This window comes from Thermoascus crustaceus (assembly GCF_041956765.1).
Source record: "Thermoascus crustaceus strain CBS 181.67 unplaced genomic scaffold VTN00scaffold_11, whole genome shotgun sequence".
In the NCBI taxonomy this organism is placed as follows: domain Eukaryota; kingdom Fungi; phylum Ascomycota; class Eurotiomycetes; order Eurotiales; family Thermoascaceae; genus Thermoascus; species Thermoascus crustaceus.
Window position 1 is genome coordinate 567,417 of NW_027192537.1, and position 21,052 is coordinate 588,468.

General features: G+C 49.2%; 8 protein-coding genes across 8 annotated transcripts; 3 read left to right on the plus strand and 5 right to left on the minus strand.

Moving 5' to 3' along the window:
* Nucleotides 1–2,155: 2,155 nt before the first annotated feature.
* Nucleotides 2,156–2,534, plus strand: VTN00DRAFT_2919 (uncharacterized protein; the record flags this gene model as incomplete). The annotated part of the gene is made up of 3 exons (XM_069429178.1): nucleotides 2,156–2,188; nucleotides 2,259–2,324; nucleotides 2,388–2,534. The coding sequence occupies 3 exons, from the start codon at nucleotides 2,156–2,158 to the stop codon at nucleotides 2,532–2,534; spliced, it is 246 nt and encodes an 81-aa protein (XP_069283331.1).
* An 850-nt stretch (nucleotides 2,535–3,384) lies between these two features.
* VTN00DRAFT_2920 (uncharacterized protein) lies at nucleotides 3,385–4,172 on the minus strand (the record flags this gene model as incomplete). Its single annotated transcript, XM_069429180.1, has 2 exons — nucleotides 3,385–3,928; nucleotides 4,015–4,172. The coding sequence occupies 2 exons, from the start codon at nucleotides 4,170–4,172 to the stop codon at nucleotides 3,385–3,387; spliced, it is 702 nt and encodes a 233-aa protein (XP_069283332.1).
* A 1,418-nt stretch (nucleotides 4,173–5,590) lies between these two features.
* Nucleotides 5,591–7,314, minus strand: VTN00DRAFT_2921 (uncharacterized protein; the record flags this gene model as incomplete). The annotated part of the gene is made up of 3 exons (XM_069429181.1): nucleotides 5,591–6,167; nucleotides 6,233–7,163; nucleotides 7,266–7,314. The coding sequence occupies 3 exons, from the start codon at nucleotides 7,312–7,314 to the stop codon at nucleotides 5,591–5,593; spliced, it is 1,557 nt and encodes a 518-aa protein (XP_069283333.1).
* Nucleotides 7,315–9,264: 1,950 nt separating this feature from the next.
* VTN00DRAFT_2922 (uncharacterized protein) lies at nucleotides 9,265–9,630 on the plus strand (the record flags this gene model as incomplete). The annotated part of the gene is made up of 1 exon (XM_069429182.1): nucleotides 9,265–9,630. One exon carries the CDS (start codon nucleotides 9,265–9,267, stop codon nucleotides 9,628–9,630), a length of 366 nt encoding a protein of 121 aa, XP_069283334.1.
* Nucleotides 9,631–11,369: 1,739 nt separating this feature from the next.
* VTN00DRAFT_2923 (uncharacterized protein) lies at nucleotides 11,370–11,963 on the minus strand (the record flags this gene model as incomplete). Its single annotated transcript, XM_069429183.1, has 1 exon — nucleotides 11,370–11,963. The coding sequence occupies one exon, from the start codon at nucleotides 11,961–11,963 to the stop codon at nucleotides 11,370–11,372; it is 594 nt and encodes a 197-aa protein (XP_069283335.1).
* A 624-nt stretch (nucleotides 11,964–12,587) lies between these two features.
* Nucleotides 12,588–14,853, minus strand: VTN00DRAFT_2924 (uncharacterized protein; the record flags this gene model as incomplete). The annotated part of the gene is made up of 2 exons (XM_069429184.1): nucleotides 12,588–13,692; nucleotides 13,742–14,853. 2 exons carry the CDS (start codon nucleotides 14,851–14,853, stop codon nucleotides 12,588–12,590), a joined length of 2,217 nt encoding a protein of 738 aa, XP_069283336.1.
* Nucleotides 14,854–15,479: 626 nt separating this feature from the next.
* VTN00DRAFT_2925 (uncharacterized protein) lies at nucleotides 15,480–17,179 on the plus strand (the record flags this gene model as incomplete). Its single annotated transcript, XM_069429185.1, has 5 exons — nucleotides 15,480–15,571; nucleotides 15,631–15,847; nucleotides 15,955–16,776; nucleotides 16,835–16,932; nucleotides 17,026–17,179. The coding sequence occupies 5 exons, from the start codon at nucleotides 15,480–15,482 to the stop codon at nucleotides 17,177–17,179; spliced, it is 1,383 nt and encodes a 460-aa protein (XP_069283337.1).
* A 3,268-nt stretch (nucleotides 17,180–20,447) lies between these two features.
* Nucleotides 20,448–20,932, minus strand: VTN00DRAFT_2926 (uncharacterized protein; the record flags this gene model as incomplete). Its single annotated transcript, XM_069429186.1, has 4 exons — nucleotides 20,448–20,541; nucleotides 20,618–20,707; nucleotides 20,783–20,832; nucleotides 20,921–20,932. 4 exons carry the CDS (start codon nucleotides 20,930–20,932, stop codon nucleotides 20,448–20,450), a joined length of 246 nt encoding a protein of 81 aa, XP_069283338.1.
* Between the last annotated feature and the right edge of the window lie 120 nt (nucleotides 20,933–21,052).

The following is a 21,052-nucleotide window of genomic DNA, read 5'->3' on the forward strand; positions in this document are numbered from 1 at the left end:
GGTCTATGTTGGCTTCTCAGCGCTGCTTTTCCCTGAATTCTATTCTATTCACGTGCTGCTAACGTCCAGGACTAGAGCCCTGGCAAGTTTTCTGTCAATTAACAACTGACTTTATGTCTTCATGTACTTACTTGGTTGAATTAATAAATGAATCAATGCCATTTGTATGTGCTGGGAAGAGATGTAAACGAGTACCATCATGTATTCTATTTTGGATAATAGCAACTTCTATCCTTGAAGCGATCTCCGTATCAATCCCACTGGTCTCCTCAAATAAAGAGTTGTCTCCCTGAAAGTCCAATGTCACACCCAGAGCTCCTTTGGCACGACCCGTCCCACTGCCAACTTACTCGTCGAAGAAGCCGTGGTGCCTCTTTCTACTCTGGTAATTCCGTCACGTTTCTCCTGCGTCCGCTCAGACTCCGACTTCTCCACGAAGCCTCTTTTGTAGCCAAACCATATTTTTTTGGCTGTTAATTAACTAACCATTATCCGGCTCTGGACTACCAATCTAAAGAAAACCCTATTATGAGATCAAGAATCTATGTTTGAAGATGATTAAGTACCTAAGCGATCCTTGACTTGAATGTAATGTAATGTCCAAATACTCTGTGCAACGACCAAGATGCAGTCATGGTTACACAAGCCATGGCGTTCAAACCGCTTGATCTGATCCTGCTTACATCCTTGCTTGTTCCAGTCCAGTCCCTGGCTGCTACTTTACGGAGTAAGGTAAGGTAAGGTACGCACTCTTGTTGGGAATGAGAATGAGTTCTGAACGGGGTATGATATGTCTAGGCCAGGTTGGGTAGGTAGAATTTGGTGTCTGGGATGGGATGACACTTCATTATGGGCTAGGGTTATTTTATTTATTGGGATTGGGGCTGGTGGTTAGAGCTGCGTGTGTAGGTATATATGAATTGTACTGTAGGATTTGAATGAAGATATTGATTGAAGATGAGGTTCAAATGAAATGAAATCTGAGCGGCCTCTGGATAGTAGGTAGGTATTCTTTCTGACTCTTGGAAATGCCGGTATGTATGTATACTGTTCATGCTTTGGAATTAATGTTCGTTCAACTTGGTCCTCCTCGGTGCTGATCAATACTGATGAATGATAGAGCCACTATGTCCTGGTTCGGATCCGACCAATGTGTCTTTTCCGGATTTTTGATCTCTGAAGATTTCATACTGCTTTTTTTTGATGGAGGTCAAGCGGGTCAATGGCAATGGTATCTAACCTATCACTTCTAGTTGTTTCTCTGTATCCATGTCCTTGTGTTTTCCCCCATCCTGCAAATCACAGCCTTCCAGCTGCCACAGATGATCATTGGCCGTATAAAGAATGGCTTTGGAATGGGTAAGAGGACACACACCCAAGACTGCATTTATACAGTAGGTACATACTGATCGCAATGGGAGGTAGGAATCAATGCATCCATCATCCCCGATGTCAAAGCCAGTGCGCGAAGGCCCAACTGTAGAAGACTCGTCTCGTCATTCTGGCAAACATCAGCAACACGATCAATCGCCTGTTTGCCTCGCGAACCGGATGAACCACCACAGTCTTTACTTTCACAGTCACGGCGGAGACAGCGCATTTCAGTGGAGGGTTTCCGCTCTCCTCCTTCGACTCGTGTCCGCTGCCATGGCGTTCCCATCATGGTCTACCTACCTACCTGCCGGAAAGTCCTCGGTGGTTAGGTACTTCTGCAGGATCGCTCCGATGAAGTGCTCGTTGTGCTTGTGAGGCTTGAAGGGGGGAGGGCAAGAGGAACGTCGGCATTGATGATCCGGCTGTAGTCAATGCGCATAAATCTAAATCGATTATGGTAGGTACCTAATTTAGGAGGAGCAGCGCCTGGCAGCGGTCGGGGTTCCGGCAGAGGATGTGTTCTTTTTCTCTCCGGGACGAGAATCGGAATTTTTGGCGACTCTTGCTTTGGTGTGGTATGCAGCTGATGCAGCAGTTTAGTGGCGTGAACGCTCTGTCTCTTCATCATTGACATGCTTGGTCGTCGGAGGTAAGTCCAGCTCTGCCTTCCGCCTCTTGACTTGCATACTCGTCTCGATTCGCTTGTTGTACTGTATGAAAGGTTGATGCTATACGGCGCAATTTCCGCAGGAACTTGCTATCTCGTTACTTCTGCTTGAAGATGGCGGATCTGCACCCAGACAAGAAGTACCAGGTATGTATACCTATCTTTTTCTCTGCAAAGATACCTGTTTTTGGATAATAATCTTCTGCTTCGTAAGTAGTCGGGCTCCGCAACAACCACCATGTTCTTCCTCTACTATGTGTTCTATGGAAGGAGTTTTGCCAAAGTATCAACTTGACACGCAACGCCAATTACCATTAGAACTTTAGTACTTACCACAATCACGCAGGTCACATGGGTGTACGGCTCGGAAGTCAACTCTCTCGGCTGGCGGACACAAGGCGCGGCCGCCGCAACCGTCACGAACTGTATGGGCAGCTTCATCGTGACGCAGCTCACGAAAGTGTTAGTCGACAATCTCGGTTGGACGTTTTAGCTCGGTAAGTAAGCGGGTTTATATATCTGACTACCCACGGACAGAAAAAAGGTACATACCTACTGTACCACTGCGACTGATGAAGAACAAAAAAGTGTTCATCTACTTCTTATATGCATATTTCCCTATCAGCTGCATGATCTACCTCGAGATGACCCGACGGACCCTCGAGGACATGGACGTAGTGTTCGCGTTCAGGAATAGGGACCCACGCGGCGTGATCGCCCGGACGCGTAGGCTGCTAGGATTGAAGAGAGGGTAGAAAGCAGACGCATGGTACTTGTATCTCTAAATCTAAGGACAGTGAGAAGGGCGCTGGCGCTGGTGCAGTTGCTTCCCAGTAGCAGTGTGTTTATATCCAATCATCTCATTGATAAGGTGTTGTAAGACTGGATGTTAGGTCGGGAAGGAGGTGGTGATATTTATATTGTACAGACGATCGCAAGGTATTCATCTCATTCCATATGTGGTGGTTTTCTTTCTTTCTCTCCCTCCGTCTCTATCTGAGTCGTTGCGAAGTCTCTTCTAGGACTTGACACTATTCGATTCTGTTACTATTGTGTGTGTTATTTCTGATATTTGTCGTTTGGCTTTATTCTTAGTGGCAACATTTTCTCCATCTGTTCCTGGGAGACTGGCCGGTTTGGACTGCATGCATTCCCACCTTCCTGTTATCATTCTCGAATGTTGGCATTAGCAATGACAGTTCTCGGTCAACTTGGACAATAATCGCAGCATCAATACAGAAAACACACCGAATCAGCTGAATACCTGGACAACTAAAAGGCATATATATCCCACAACGCATGTATACAGTATACACCTATGTACATAAATGTACATCCATCAATCACAACCTCGAACCCTTCTTCCCCTCCAACCACGCAAACCCCTCTCTCATCACCCTCTCCACCGTCTCCGGCCGATCCGTGCCGGGCAACTCCTGATCGATCTTATACCCCCTCGCCGCCAGCACCCACCCCAGACACCTATAACTTTCCCTCGTGCCCTTCGTCTGCTCCTCGAACCCCTCTGGCGGCTCCCCGGCCCTCCCCGCCACCGGAACAGCGGGGACAATGCTGTCCCTCTCGTAGATGACCTCGAGCGTCAGCATCTTCCATCCCCCGCCGCCACCACCGCCGCTGCTGCTGCTGGGCACATGCTCCACGCGCGAGATGAACCGGCCCCACGCGGTGACGTCGTACCTCACGCCGCGGTAGGTGTGCGGGGTGCGGATGCGGATGCTGCCGACAGATTCGGTCAGGGCGCGCGTCCGCGCAGGGTTCAGGTGGACGAGGATGGGCGTGAGGGTGTGCGATGCGGGGGTGTTGATGGATGAGGGGGAGGACATGCGCTGAGAGCCGGAGACGAAGGCGTCGGCGGGACCGGTGAACCTGGTATTTATCAATTCAATATATATGTTTATATATATGATTGAAATGGAATTTTTTTTTTGTTTGATATGATTTGTATGGCTTACCAGGTGATGTTCACCCACGTCTTCGACGCGTCGGGGTGGTAGCACTCGCGCAGCTTGTCCCATTGGAAGGTGTCCCTGTAGTACCGCTCGCGGACGAGGAGGGATTTGATTTCGGACTCGATCAGGAGCTGTTCCTGGCGGGCAGGGTCCATCTCCATCTCCTTTATTTGTGGGTTTGGTTTTTAGTTTTGTTCGTTGAGGTTCGCGAGATCCGCTTGTGTGTTTGTCTGTTGGAGTTGACTTTATTGGACGGATTGGTTGATCGATTGATTGATATAGGTGACTGAGGTATATATATAGGGAGCTAGGTAAGTAGGCCGTTTGATGGAGGGATCCAAATGGATTACCTAGGATGCGATGAACGGATAGGTAAACCTCCTCAGGTAGGAAGGCTTGCAAAGAGAAGAACCAGTCTGACTGTCACATTATATACCAAAGGTAGGACAGATGCAGTGCAGTAGATGCGTGAACTCGAACTCGATGTATCCTATGTACTATGTACAAACACTCCAGATCCATATACACATCACTGCCCAAGTCGCATTTTAACAACGATGATAGTACCGCATACACTGACCCGAACCTCGAAGCCGAACAGGCAAAACAGAGCGGGGTCTACAAGGTACTGACCAATGTACCGTACATGTACTCCAGCTAAACAAGTGACCACCTACACAGAATCGTGCAGAGTAAACTACCGACAAACCAAGCCGATAGATACCAGAAAGGCTGAACTACCTTGGCTGAGGCGAGGAGGGGCACCTTGTAACCCAGTCGCAGTGGACCCCCTACCTCAATAAGGTATCTGATTGACTTTGCGGGGTTGGCATCGGTTGGGGCACTTCCCCACAACAAACTAATAATAAACTATTTCCTAATGAATTACTACGGAATACTAGGGCGGCCTGCAGATGATTAAGAACCTCGGTAGCGTGGTCTTGGTTTATCAAATCATCGGGCGACAAATTCAAATCACAAATACATACATAGACTTGGGCAACTTTATTTTCTGTTTTGTTGGTCTATACGGTTCAGTTCAGTTCAACTTGACATCGTAGATCTGAACGATTGTTAAACAGTTAAATTTGAGGCTAGTACTGTCCCGCACTACTGAGCTCAAGCTGTACGATCGATGAGGTTCCAGGTGCTTGCGCGGTACATACATAGGCTCGGCATGGGCCTCTATGTAGACAGAAGCAAGAAATCTGTTGGAATATAAGGTCGGAATCCTGCAAGAAAAAATTGGTAGCGTTGCCGTTTTAAACACAGTCGGGGCAAGTGTAGAACAGCAGAATACCAACAGACATATTTCTAGTTCTCTATACACAGTTCGCGAATCCTCTATTTTTCGCACTGTACGTATCCTTCAAAAGCAGAACTTTGCGCAACTCGTGTAAATAGATCATCAAATCATGATGCATCCGGCAAGCCATGGATGGCTAGATGCATTTCTTTCAGAAAAATAAAGAGCTGGGGGTCAGATGAAACACCGACCGAGGAACTTCCCAGTCGAAACGAGGAAAGTACAGTACAATAACCAACCAAGGCTGATGGGAAAATGGCGACTTGTCCGTTTTCAATTGCTGGCTTTCTTTCGGAGCACCTCCTCCGTCACCTCGACCAGAATCTCAAACGCCCGCCTGACATACTTCTCCTCTGCAGCCGGGTTCGCGCTCACAACGCGGATCGCGTTGATGCCCTTGATGACCGTCGACGTAAGGAAAATTTCGCCTCGCGCATTTATCGTCTCAGCGACCTCCTTCGTCAACGCATTAGCCACCTCGTCTGGCTGCGGAACCCCGGCTCCGTTGGTCAGCTCGCCGTTCTCGGCTGCCATCGGATTCCGAACTCTCAAAACGGTCAGGCAGAAGGCGGGCTTCGTAATGATCTCAAAGAGGTCCTGTCTGCTGCGGACCAGATCAACGAAGATGTCCCCAAAGGCGATTCGCTTTCTGATGTGGTCTTTCATCCCGTTCAGCCCGTAGCTGCGCATGACGAACCAGATCTTCAGAGCGCGGAAACGCCGCCCCAGGGAGATTTGCCAGTTGCGGTAGTCAATCACCCTGCCCATCTCGGAGTAAGGGTTGCGCAGGTAGGATGGTGTGATGTCCAAAGCGTTGGTGAGGTCGAAGCGGTTGCGAACGAACAGGCAGCTGTTCGTTGTCAGCAGGCTGTATATTACGGATAGACAGAAGAATAAGCCCAGAAGGAAACATACCTGGCATCAAAATTAACAAGCAACCACTTATGCATGTTCATGTCGAAGCTGTCAACGCCTTCCGCCCACTCCTTTGCTATTGACTGGTACTCCTCCGTAACTAGAGCAGCACCCGCGTAGGCTGCGTCAATGTGCACCCATATTCTCTGCCACGACTCCTTCTCCTTCAAAACCGCCAGGATTTCCGAAAACCGATCCACCGCGCAGGAATTGGTGGTGCCCATGTTGAGAGTGATATAGTAAGGGTCCAGCCCGTCTCTTTCGCACTCCTCCAGAACGGTGCGCAAAGCGTCCCCGGTCAACTCCATGTTATCTTCCAGCCGCGTAGGAACGCTCCGATACCGTGTCCCCGCAATGAGAGCTCCCTTCGCTGTACTGCTGTGGGCCTGGTCGCTGCCCAGCGCGACGAGCCTTGGCCTCAGCTCCATCGTCCGGTCCTCGTACTCTCTGGTGCCCTCTTTCAACTCTTCTGCCAACGCCTTCTCCCGTACACGTCTCTCTCTTGCGGCAACCATCATGGTCGCTATCGATTCACTGGCGCTGCCTTGTATCACACCACCGCCGTGCGTCTCAGAAGTGCTGAGGAAGCATTCCGGGAGTCCCAACGCCTTGCCTACCCAGTCCATCACGATCGTCTCCAGCTCGGTGCAGGCGGGCGAACAGAGCCAGTTGAACGCGGGAGCCGTAAACGCCGCAGAGTACATCTCACCCAGGATGCTAGGGTACGTGACGCCGGCGGGGAAGAAGGCCATGAAGTTGGGCGACTGCCAGTGCGTCAAGCCCGGCTTGATCTTGGACTCGATGTCCGCCTGTATCTGGGACCATTCCTCCGGCTCCGTGGGAGGGTTCTCGGGGATCTGTAGGCGCAGGTATCCGGGTTCGATGCTGGGGAGCACACGATGGGAGGGAAGGCCGTCGAAATAATCGATTACTAGGAAAGGCCATATCGATCAGCATGGTTCGCGACAGTAGCGTACTAGGTAGTCAAGATGCACAATTGTATACTGCAGAAACAGCCATAGATCAGACATACTGTCATCGATAGCAGCATGCGCCGCCGCTCTGAACTGCTCCTTGTCCATGTTGTCCCCTTCGCGGAGTATTCGTGTATCTGCTCGGCTTGCGTTCCGCGGGGTGAAACCGATATCTCCGGAGGGGCACGACGTCAAAAACCGCTCTGCGCTCGAACAATCGCGAAGTTAATGAGACTATTTCTCGGTCTATTCCAACACCACAAGAACATCAACTCAAAATCGCGGTTGCAAGCGAATGGATCGTGGATGGGAGATGGTGTACCTCGCGCGGGGGATGAAGAGCAGACACGGAATTGAGCCGTCGTGAGCCGCGGAAACCCCGATTTTAGGACAATTGGACTAGACAACCTGACGGCGCCATCGTTCCAGAACAGCCTCCCAGAGCCGATGCTGCGCTCATGTTCCTTTCTGAGAGTATGGAGATCAAAGGGCGCTGATGCGTGATTCTGCGCCGGGACTTTGAAGTTTATCCAGCACTCTCGCGACGGACAGTTCCGAGTTCCGCACACATTTGCAATTGGGCCTTTGTTTTCTAACCGACGAATGCGACAAGCAAGGGGAACCCAAGCTAAGAGATGAGCGACGTGTATCTTATCAGAAGCATGTTCCCTGCCAAGATATGTCGCCCCCTTTGTTTACCAACGCCAAGAGAAGCAAATTTGGGAGTGTTGACACGTCCAACCACGCCCAACATTTGCGAATATGGCTGACAGAACCCCCTGCCATGAGAACTTTTCTGTGATATACCGGCTCTCCACAGGCTCCTCAAGTCCAAGTATTCCAAGTTGGGATCTTGAATCGTCCCACCCGGCCAACAGCAAATGGCGTGCTATATCCATTTTAATACATCTCCCTCCTCACCCCATGGTTCCCTTTGACTGTTTGACCGATCTCAAGCGCTAATAATGCCCTAACATGGGTTATCCCTGCTCCATGTTGGCCTGTACTGACGAAACTTCTCGAAGTACACGAGCGCGCTGTAAACCGCGTCTCATCAACAGATATCTCCCTCATTTTGCTAAATCGAGCTCGCTGCCCTTGTGAGCTGGTACCAGTTCAAGTGTTATGCGCTGTGTCCTCACACTGCCCCGATGGTCTCTGCCACTTGACGTTGCAGATATCAGCCAGAACAGCACTGTGCAGACAAAATGGCGTCGGCGGAGTCTTCTAATGCGACTGCTGTAGGACTATCAACCGGATCAAGCGGTAAGTTGATTGTCATATTTCAAGATATATTACTGACGCTGCAGAATGGGATGGCCCCAGTTGTTATAGAAGATAAGAAACCCGTGGTCCATGTACTCGATCCAAAAAACCCACCTGTTCGTGAGGATGACGAGAAACCCGAAATTTATGGGTCCAATCCAGATGGGGATGCGCATGTTGTTTTCTCCCTGAGAAGACCAACTCCAATTCAGATTTCCTTCTCACCGAGCCAGTTGAACCTTGCTTCTCCTGTTTTCGAGAAGTTGCTCCAAGGCAGGTGTACAGAAAATGGGCTGCAGGGGACAAGTAGAGTTGTCACACTAGAGCTCGAAGATAATTCCAAAGCTATGCTACTTCTGATGAAAGTCATTCATATGAAGTGACAGAGTCTCCCTGAGGCTCTTGAGATACGCGACTTGGCATCGGTCGTATACCTTGCCGATAAGTACCAGGTTCTGTAGATTATCAAACGGCTTAGATGCCTGGACTGGACAAGTCAGCCGGGATTCTCGTAAAGCTTGTCGAAAGATGTACGGTACCGCGAGCTTACCGTCTTCATTTCGTGGACCCTTGGATATTCAGAAATCTTCAAGACCGCAACTGGTATGATGATTCGGGAGAACATGAGAAATTTACATGATGGAACAAAATTCCATCCGCCAGCAGAAGTTTTAGGTGAGTAATGCACGTAGGTGTCTTGGCAAGTGGGAACTAATATGTGATCTGGAATCAGATGTAATCAATGAACGCAGAATCAGCCCGTTGACTGCGCTCTTCAACGGAGTTATTAACATGGGAAATTACTATCGCAAAGACAAAACTAGAAAATGTACCAAGTATTACGACCGCATGGTGAAGGGCTGTCTTACCGAGGCTATGGACGAATTGGGTCTGACGGTCGACGGACCAACCCCGGAGTCCTACGAGAGGATATCAGTATCGAAACTTGCCGATAAGCTTCGCGGAATAGGCATCCCTTTATATCATCTCACGGACGATACAAAAGATTTCGAGCACTACAGGATTGCTTCAGTTTCCAAGTGTAGGACCGAGACTCAGAAGCAGCTCGACGGTCAGGTCAAAAAGATACTAAGTTCCGAAGCCGCGAATGGCCTTGACATGGCAAAATTCGAGCAATACCGGAAGACAAGTCCATGATACGGAGAGTGTGGGAAATTGCAGAAATGTGCGCATGCAGGTTGGGATATCTGGGTTCTTTGTGAAAGACGCAGGCATCGCTTTGCTATTCCGCTCGACGCGTGGGAGACAAGAGGTTGGCGATAAGGCAGATCCGAGTGCTGGTGATGCGGTCTTTGTCCAAGGACCAGGCATGAAAGAAGTTGACAGAATATGAAATGAGTCTACTGTTTCTGTTGTTTCATTTTCGGTATCAATTCGTACATTTTTACAATTTCATTACTGTATACTACTTTGGATAGCGTATTCTTTGACAAATGCGAAGAGATGGAAAACACGAAGCATGATTTGCAGACCTTGCTTTTGAGAATTTCTCTGCGATATAGCATCCTTTACAAAGCACAAACGCTCCAGTATTTCATGTTAGGAACCTAAGTCGCTTCACCCTACCAAAAAGGGCATGCTGCGTCCAGTTTTTCTGGACGACTTAGGGACTTGATCGATGTTGACATATCTCTTCATCGTATAAAAGAGAGAATCTAGTGTCAGTGACCTCGGAAGGACTCGGTAACGCGGACGCAGATATATGATAGCTTCATTGTCAGAACCCGTTCTCGAGACGCATACCGTTTCCTTGACCCCCGAATAAAAGCATATACCGGTAGCATAACCGAATCTCCAGTCCTACTCGATACCAGGTTCATCACGGGACCCTGAGGCCAAGAAAAAAAAAGTCATTGCGAAGTGAATGTTATCTCAGGCGTGACTGAACACAGAGTCTTGAGCTCTAAGTATTCACTGAGCCTATAACCTCACCTTCACCTTGCATCCTGTCATCCGACTCCTCTTGTCAATACTTCCCCTCTTGCTCTTCTCACTTTCCTCACACTTCTTTCTCGAATAAACAGCTCACGCTACGTCGAGCAGCTTCCAGTCTACACGATACGCTGGATCCTAGCAGTGGTTCTCTGACGTGCCTTACCTTTCGGACATCCTGAACCAAAGACTCTGAAGGTTTCTATCCAGCTCGACAATACGGGGTGGAACGGAACAGTGACAACGAGATAGAGCTTGCGTCCTCCAGTGGAACTGTCACAAGACCTGCGACCTGTGGAAATGGTAAGTTCAATGCCATAATACTAGACAAACCACTAAGAGAATGCCACAGTTTATCGCGACAACTTGAATGTGCGTTTCATGACATCGATCCAGACGGAGATGTCTTTCTGGCTCTCACCACCTCGAATTCAAGCAAAATAATCCGCGTCTCATCGCGCCATTTGATTCTTGCCTCACCTTTCTTCAAGGCTATGCTAGAAGGAAACTTTGCAGAGGGCAGGGTGCTCAAGACGATGGGGTTGTCACGATATCACTCGGTGATGGCGATGCCGAAGCTATGCTACTTCTAATGAGAGTCATCCATGAACAATTTCGGAAAATTCCTTTGGTCCTGGGACGATGACCTGGCAAAGGTCGCATTCCTAGTCGACAAGTATGAAGCCCTAGAAGCCGTCCACCCGTACGTCAAGAAATGGACAAAAACAGACCTCAAAGAGATCGCATGCCGCTTGTGGAAGGATGATGAACTCAAGATCGCGATCTCCATAGCTTGGACTCCGAAAACGAAAGATATTATAGGTAAATAGAAATTACACCAATATTGTAAAAAAGGCTAACAGAATGTAAGCTCCCAATTTTTCAACAGGAAACGTGCCCCTCTCCCATTTCCTAGTCCATTCCAAAGACGCAAAGAGAGAACCTCATCTCTCCCGCGCCTCCGGCTCCCCTCCCTGCCCCACAGACTCACTCCCACTCTCATACTGCTCATCATACCACTCCTCGCCCAACTGCCTCCCCGCAACGGTCAGCTGCTCCATGGGCAAGAACACAAAAATCAAACGACACCAGTCCGAGTCGCTCGTGTTCCGGAACGAATGGCTCGTCCCACGCTGGATACAGAAATCACCGCGCCTCAAGAGCCGCCTCTCCCCGGAATCCAGGATCAGCTCCGCCTCGCCCTCCATCACGACGCCGTAGTCGAAACTGACGGTGCGGTGCATCGGCGTCACTTTCCCGGGCTTCATGTCGATCACCCGCATGACGGTCCCCATGGGCGTGGTCAGATCGGGGGGAGTGTGCATGAAGTCGTCGTAGATGGCGACGTCGGTCTCATCGTGCGCTTGTACGGGGAAGGTTGCGGTGGCGTAGACGAGGGCCAGGTCGCCGTCGTCGCCGGCCGGGCGGGAGGGGACGCATTCGGGGATCTGGTTCGGGGACACGAAGACGGCTTCGCCGTCTTTGGAGTGCGTCGTGATGTAGCGGCGCATTGGTGGGAGTTTGTTTTTTGTTGCCATTTTGGGTTCGCTTGTGTTTTGGGGTAGGAGGTCGTATGTATGTAAGAAGGGGAGTAGCGGTAAGGACAGATAGGCGTGGGTGTGTGGAGGAGGGCCCGCGCAGGAGCTTGTTTGGAGAAATCAATTGATTACTCGAGAAGGTAAGTAATTATTTCGATTTGATTGAGTATTGCTATATCTTCCGTAGGGACGATGTCAATTTTGACCATGTGGTACGATGCTGGCAGCATAATGATGACAGCTGGGCTGGCATGAACTACGACCTTGAGCATCCCCTGTGACGTCTGCGTGCCACTCATCCTTTCCTGTTCAAAGAATGCTATCCCGCAGAAGACTCCATTGGTAGATGCTCGTACTAACCAACAGCAAAACAGTCTAACTGGAGCCTTATCGGTACATACGTAAAGAGTCTTTCGAATTGAATGGCCCTGCAACGGCACCTAATATTCACGTCGAGCTGCTAAATCGCACATCAGATTGACTTTCGGTGCTGTATCGAAAGCTCCGTGGTTCTATACCAGGCTTTCGTCACTGCACAGTTCCTCGTCACATGACTATCGCATCAACAGGTGCAAACTTCCTGGTCTGATTCGAATACCATAAAATAAATTGATATAAAAACGGTTATTCGCAGGGTATTGTAGCATTGGTGAGTTCCGTCAGAAGGTCTGTCCAGTCTGGTGGCTCAGATGCGAGATTGACGCCGCTATCCAACAGCTCAGACCATATGTCTTCAAGCTCTCTGTCTACGCTCTGATCAACTGCCACGTTGCTTCCGGGAAGAGATGCAGCTGGAGCCTTGTTTTCAATTGGTGACGCGCGAGGCCCAGTTTCTGGGGTAGGAAAAGCACTTGGCCCTGGACCCTCAAGGGGCGCGGCACTGGTGCCGGCAACAGACGTCGGCAGGGGAGTTGATACTGCGGCAGCATTTTCCTGTACAGATGGCTGTTTCCCCTGCGGCCAGTACTTCTGCAAGACTCCCATCATCGCGTTGATTCCGTCTCTGACGATAGACGACGCCTGCTGCGCCTTGCTGAGCATGCGACACGCTTCCAGCACTTCCTCCCTCCGCTTGTCGGCCAGGATGTCATCCCAATTAAAGCAGACATCCAGGAGAAGCATGACAGCGGCCATGAAAACGTGATGTATGATAGACCACACGATAGAGCTGTTGGGCATGAATATCGGTTCCTCCTCGTCCATGATACGTTTTATTTCGAGCACTTTCCGCGCTGATTGGAGGCATATGACGTGGGAATAGGAGTACGTTGGATCGCGGGCACCCCGGATGAAATAATCACGATGGAGCCTGCAGAGACGGGAGTGAAAGCCCTGTTGGATGATGCATCTCTGCCGTGCAAGTGTGGGTCTTTCTCGATAGAGCTGTGCATGTCGTCGTCTACTGACCGAGTCAAGACGAAAGAAGTCTGGGAGCTCCTTGTATGCTTGATGGAGTCTGCGATCCAGGTCGAGGATCTTGTCATATCTAGGTTCAAGGCCATGGAAATGCTCCATTGCCGTCTCGTCTACTATCTCGCGACAAAGGATTGCCAGTTTCAGACGCTCGATCGTGTAGGACATGGTCGTGGGAATAGAAGGCAGCCTGCCAATATCATTCCCGTATGGTTGGATTGCATCATCGTCTATGTTTAATGGGAAATCGACTCTCATGTGTTTAGGCTGGATTAGGTAGGTTCTCTCTTGGGGTCCGCTCAGAAAACCCAGCAGCCTACCTGGAGATCAGCATTGGACGTTGGGGTTCAGACACTCTCACTTACCAGTCATACGCGGCAAGATCCCACCATAATCTCCTCTTAATTTCCAGCTCCACGGCATCGAAGCCATTTGCCCGTCTCTCCTCCCAGCAGCGCGGGGAGTCCACACAGTGCAGCATGAGATTCTTGGCCTGACTGACCATTGTCCCATGTACGAACAGCGCGCGAACGGACGGATCAGCGTTTATGTTCGGAAGATAACGGGAGATGATGATTGTCGCCTGAAGACCTTCGATTGTCGGATGTGCGATGTAATTGCTTTGCACCAATGCGGCGCCCGCCAAGGATGTATACTCTCGACAACGTGATGCCGCATAATCGTGAGATTCTGCAAAGCCCCCAGGTGGAGGTCGGAAATAGGAAGCGACAGCGAGAATACTGAACACAAGGGCCAGATAGTTTGGGTTTACCGGCGAATTGTTGTCGATGCACTGGTAAATGTCGTTGATCTGCCCCATAACACGACGCGGTACAATGATGTGGTAGAGCCAATCGATATACAGCTCGTAGTATCTGAACACGCTGATGGTTTCCGATTTCTCAGGCAGAAAAGATGTCAGTTTGACGCTGGTAAAACCATTGCCGTGGTCTGTATAATAGTTTCCACGAGACGACACGGGCAATTGACTGCTTCCCCCAGATGCTGCCGTATTCCTCTGGCCAGAATTCGAGGCGTCCCTGGCCTGTTGCGCTGGCATCAGCCTATCCTTCAACGTCGCTGACAGCGCATCTGGGACTTGATGGCCCATGACAATCTTCTCCAGCCAGTCCGCCGTCATCCACTGTTCGCTGCTCTCACGCGACGGCCGGGTGCTGTGAGAACAGGGCGGCGGTGGAGGTCTGGCATGGCTATCTTGGTGAGCTTCGACTGAGACTGCTTCCTGCCTCCCTCCACCAAGTACCGGATTCTGGTAGTTCGATGGTTGCACGGCGCCAGTCGCGTAGATGCAGGGAACTCTGCGAGTGCTGCAATTGGCGCATGGACGGTTGCGGTCGCACTTGAGCTTCTTTGCACGGCATGTCTGGCACGACACGGGATCTTGTCTGGTTGGACGTTTGCTCCAGACGTCAGTCCCCTTGATGCCATCCTTGTTTTCGACTGCCTTTCTCTTCATGTTTGTCGTCGCGCAGAGAAGCGCGACATTGGTGATTGATAAGATATAAAGGTCACGTGCCTCCACCGGCCTGGATCTCTCGGCGCGCACACGATTTCTGAGGTCCCGAGACAATAGCAACTCAAGGAGAGATGAAATGAAAGTCAAGGTTCCTAAGGATATTGAAGATGTAAATCCGTGGACACTCTATCCGATATGCGGATGGGACTGGCGGAGTGGTGACGATCTTATCAGATTATCTTATCCTCCGAGATCGCTCTCGGATTATCCGCGGACACTCCGAGACGCATCAGACGATGAATGGGCAATAACGTGCAGCACGACGGCTCTCTTTTCGGTCCTTAACGCTTCCGGATTCTATGATGATGATTTCCGCGGACAGTCCGAGCTTGCGGAGGTCGGACATCGCAGCTATAAAGTTCAAGAACACCAACCAGGATATAAGTCCTGCCCGTGAGCCCGGAGCGTTTGCAGATCGCTTCGGTCGATCATTTACTGTTTCTTTCTCGCTGCTGTCTTAATTCAAATTTCTCTTGTTTACGTTTCATTTTTGTTTTTGACACTATCTGCCTTTTGGTCCTTCTGTTTACTTCCCCGTTCCATTTTGTACCCCAAACCTCGCAATCATGGGAAAGGAGGGGCTCCCCCACGATGGACTCCACAGGCCAGAAGAGACTGCTAAGGAGGGGAAGGAGAATAGTCCTCCCAGCGAGCTCACGTATGCCGGACCTATCCCTGATCCATCGTTTCTCAGATCCCAGCTGACAGATCATGCAGCCCTCGAGCGCGTCTCGCTCTCGTGGGAGCTTTCGGGTCAATGTTCTGCACAGTCGGCTTCCTGAATGCCTTTGGAATCTTCGAGACGTACTACAAGGAGTATCAGCTGGCGGACAAGTCGGAGTTCACGATTTCCTGGATCGGGGCAATCAATGTCTTCTGCATTTTCTCTGGGTCGATTCTGACGGGTCCGCTGATAGATATATCTGGGCCGCAGGTTAGTATACTGCAGATTCAGTCTACCCAGTAGTAGATGTGTTTTACTGAAAGATCCTCAAATGTTGGACGTGTATATCGATACGACTAACAAACAACGTCCAACAGGTAATGTTCTACCTTGGCTCCCTTGGCACCGTCTTTTCCATCATGATGACCTCTCTCTGCAAGGAGCTGTACCAGTTCATCCTCGCGCAGGGTATCCTTCTGGGAATCTCAATGACTCTGATCTGCTGCCCCATGGTTGCCATCATTAGCCAACACTTCCAACGCCAGCGCGCCGCGGCAGTGGGGATGGTCATCGCAGGGTCATCCCTCGGAGGTGTCATCTGGCCTATTGTGGTTCACGAGCTGCTCCAGAAGGCGAAAGTCCGATTCGGGTGGACGATGCGGATCGTTGGGTTCATTATGCTGCCAATCTTGGGCGTGTCATGCATTTCGGCTCGTCCGCCTGCGGCTAACCCAGCTGCACCTGATAAAGAATCTCGCTCTGGTTCTGGGTCATCGGAGTCGACAGCACAAGACCAGCTCCGAGAGAATGACAACTCGACCCAGACAGACAACAAAACCGGCCAGAAGAAAAGCCTGCAGAAGATCGACTGGTCCATCCTCCGCAGCCCGGTCCTGCACCTGACCTGCTTCGGTTTCTTCATCGTCTACTTCGGCATGTTCGCGCCCTTCTTCTTCACGACCTCCTACGCCGTCTCGGAGGGCTTCTCGGACAACCTCTCCTTCTACACCATCTCCATCATCAACGGGGCGAGTCTGTTCGGGCGGATCTTGCCGGGCATCGTGGCGGATCGGTACGGGAAGTTCAACTGCTGTATTCTGGCAACGGGGTTCTCTGGGATTATCGCTCTGTGTTGGACAAGCGTGACGACGGTCGCGGGCCTAGTGGTGTGGTCGGCGGCGTATGGATTTAGTTCGGGGGTCAGTGTCCGTTTTCGATCCCTATCGGTAACCCAGATATTAACTAGGTGGTATCAAGGCCATCCTCTCCCTCCAACAAGCCTGCGCAGCGCAAATCGCAACTCCATCGACCATCGGCACGGTCATCGGGACCGTCATGGCCTCGACCTCCCTTTCGTACGTCTCCCTTCTTCTCCCCCAATCTATTCCCCACGGGTAGTCCACCTGACCGTACTGTATTCGTGTACGTACAAGGCTAACAGCAAACAGAGCCTTAGCCGGCACCCCCATCAGCGGCGAACTCGCAGGGAAGTACGGCTTCTTGGCGCTGTCCATCTACGCAGGCGTCAGCCTGCTCGTCGGGACAGCGATCCTGGTCGTCGCGCGGCTCGCGCAGGAGAGGAGGTTGTTGGCTGCTGTGTAGTTAGGACCTGCGGGTGCTTTGCAAGTTATTTAGATGCTGTCTGTGCTTAAGAGCCTAGGTGGTTTCATCAGGCAGAACCGGACTGGACTGGACTTGGAATAAGAAGAAAAAAAGTGAAGAAATTCACCTAGGCTTTCGTTTTTCTTATTTTAATCAAATTAATTCAATAGATTGTGTATTTCATCTCTATTAAAATTAGCAATGGACAGTAGGAATGATAAATAAACAGTCAATAGACTACTAGATAAATCTAATAATTGTACATACTTTACCTGAGTTACCCAGCTAGCTTCAATGAGTTTTTGGCGGCTAATTCTTCTTAGATAGTATTCCGGGATGGCAACAGCACATCAATATGCTCAAGTTTCTGACAGTATTCACAGTAATAGCCAGTCTGACAAGGGCGTGGCGCTTGCAGATACGCCTCACTTTGTATGTTGTACATCACATACACTGGCTCAAGTCGGCCTGCGCTCTATACACATGAACTACGCAGCGATGAGATAGTTCTCAAGTATGAGTGCACTGGTAGCGCCCCAAGACTGTCTCCTTTAGTCGGAAGAATGGTGCTCAAATACGACTTGAAGAAGGGGGGGATGGGATTGCATTGATTGCTTCTCCAATATGGCTAGTAGATTAGAAGCCTACAAAACCTAACACATCATATCCGATAATACCTCTTACTAAAAAGACGTTTCCAAAGTGGCCTGCGTGGTTCGTACCCGCACATACTGAGAGAGAGAGAGATAGAGAGAGAGCCTTGTTGGGTTTCCTCGGAGCACATTGGCAGCAGCGAACTACCCGTCTTTCCTCGGAGATTGAAGAGTACGATCAGCACATTCTTCGGTGAATAATAGTGAATGGAGCTCGATACAACCGAACAGCCGATTCCGTGAGCTAGCTGTATGGACTCTGAAAGTTGAAACACCAAAGTTGATATCTGAGATATGCTCTCTGAGGACAGTTCGTCTATTCTCCACCAGCCAGCAGGGGCCTATATTCTCCTTCTGATCGAACCTATTCTGTTGACACCCTCGTTGTCATATATCAGACCCATTATCATCTCAGGATTCGAAGGAAGATTAAAAGCCTCATCACCATCATCACCATCATCATCTTCCACAATTCCATACTCTGTTATATGAGAAAGAATGTGCAATTTGTCTCTTACATCATTAACTATCTTATCATCAAAGTCAGCACCGGTAAGGTTATTATCTTTCATAATCTCATACTCTATTATATAAGAAAGGATGCACAATTTATCTCTTATACTATTAACTGTCTTGTCATTAAAGTTGGCACTGGTAAGGGTATTGTATTTCATAATTCTATACTCTGTCATATGACAAGGGATGTGCTTCCTCACATCATCAGCTGTCTTGTCAGGAAAGTCAGCACTGGTAAGCGGAAATTCAAAATAATATATATATATAAGCTTGACTTTCATGTGATAGCGTGCAACAATCCCACTCTTACATGCGTGCAACCGGTGTAGCACCTTCGGAATACGTATGGAGAACATTGCCCCCAATACTCAAGATGGCTTCCAGGATATCTCTGTGGAGAGAGAGGTGAGTTTGTTTGACCAGGTATAAAAGTCTTCAGGACTTATACGCGGGTGCAGTGTAGGGTGATTTCTTGTTTTCGAATGAGATCTCTTTTTTTTTCTTTAGAGAAAAACCAAGACTAGCCGTGTGGTGCCGGCAAAGTTTATGCCTGTATTTTAGTGGGGGGTTAGGGGGGTGTTTGAGCATGTTTGTGGATGGAGGGAGATTCTGCGCCAGAAACAGGCTGACAGCGCCCGAGCATCGCCTAGGTACAATTACATGCCATGGCCTCCTATCGTTTTTGTATTGCAGCTGTATTTTTTTGGTTCACAGATATGCTTAGATTGCACGAACTGCCCTAACAGTTAGCAGATGAGGCCAATATCCTAAGCATTTTAAGTTTTTAGTCTCTGCAACCAGGTCGGGGAGGCAGTTGCGCAATTGGAACGGAGAAAATGCAGACCCTAGCTTCGGTGATATGGTACTGTACATCATATCTACCTAAATGCATGATATCCTTGAGGAGTACCCAATGCGGTCTGCAATGGATGAGGGAATGCCGCAGCAATGAGGTGATGTCACACACACACTGCACATTTAACTTTTTGGATGAGGTGTTCGAGTGGGCGTTTGTTATGTATGACTACCTACCTACCTAATCCATGCACCTAGTGATGTGGTGATATTGCTATATGTACCTACCTAGAGCTGAAGAAAGAGCCAAGACTTGAAAGAAGAGCAGCCTGGAAAAGACACTCAGCAGTGCAGATCTTTACTGTAGTCCAAAAAAGAGAATAGAACATGTCTCTTCTGTATGTTCCTCCAGTGGCTCCTATACCCAGTTGCTGGCTGAATCTGTACATTTGACTTTCTAGTGAGGGGTTCAAGTGGGGTTCTCTATGTTGGAACATTTGGAAACCCCTTAAGAGATGGTAGGTTGTTGAGCTTTTGACAGATATCCCTAAATCAGTCAGTAACCAAGTATATCAAAGATATTTTGCGTGGCCTACTTGTTGAAGATTATGGTGTAGAAATGGCTGGGGATGTTCAAGAGGCGCGCTTCTTCCTAATCCCATTTACTGTTAAAATGTTCATTATAGCATGTTTTGAGGAAACCGGTCCTCATTGGTCAGATCCCTTACTGCTTTAGTGATAATATCACTGTTTTAGGAAATTGCACATATTCTGCCAGACAGCAGTGAGTGTTTCAGCTGATAAGCACACTTCAATTGAAAAATGCGAAAAAAAAAGACAAACTAAAATGAACATTTTAACAGCGAAGGGGTTAATAATAAATAAAGGGACTCCTGGCAGAGCATGTACATTATGTGCAGTACAAAATACCTACTGTATTTTGGCCACCCGGATGCGGTCAGGTCAGCCTTTCTGCCAACTGAATCTCATGATTATGCTTATTTATATGGCCTCAGGCAGATGATCTAGATGACGTGAGAATGGTAATGCTCTGGAATTATCTTCTTCCCATCGTTGGCAGGCAAACCCCGAGTATCTCCCGAGCCAGCAGGACCTGAAGCTGCCATTCAGTCGCCATATAGAGGTACTTAGATCTAGAGCAGAGGAGCGCATTTTTTTCTTCGCCAACAAGTTCTGTCTCCCTAGACTATAAACTATACTGCAGGCCCAAAACCTCCAAAAACTTGTCCTTGCCTTGTCCCCCTTAGAACCGGTGTTCAGCGAACAACCTCCCCTAACCTAACCTAACCGCCCAATTGATTCACTTCTACGACCGAAGGAAAAGGGGGCCGCAGTTCGTTCTTCACGTCATCGGCGGTCTTGTTTTCGAATTTGGCCCTACAGAAGAAAAAAAAAAGTAATTGATCAGCTCGAGTCACGTATGCGTATTTCAAAAGGGAACATGGACTCATACACGAATACCCAGGTCGGCGGGTCCGTGTGCTGTGGAACGTAATCAGCGACGTCGGTGCCCCCGATTTCCTCGATGGCCTTTTTAGATGCGCTGTAGAGATAGATAGATCCGTTAGCAACTGAGTATAGAGAATTTATATGACCATGGTATATATATAATACGGACATTCCATCGGGGTCGAAATTATTCGGGTCGGTGTTTTTGATCACGATTTCCTTTTTAAGAAAAATCAAGATTAGTCTCTCGTTTAACCGGAGCAGCAGGTACCTGGTATATGGGATCTTCAAGTATGGGCTAACTAACCAGCGCAGGCATGTTGACAGGTCGAGCTGACAAGAGAAGACCAAACAGGCAGAATAGAAAGATGTAGAGAGCTCTGATCATGATGAAGAACAAAAAGATTAAGGAATTATTGTACCGTGCAGTAGATGAAGT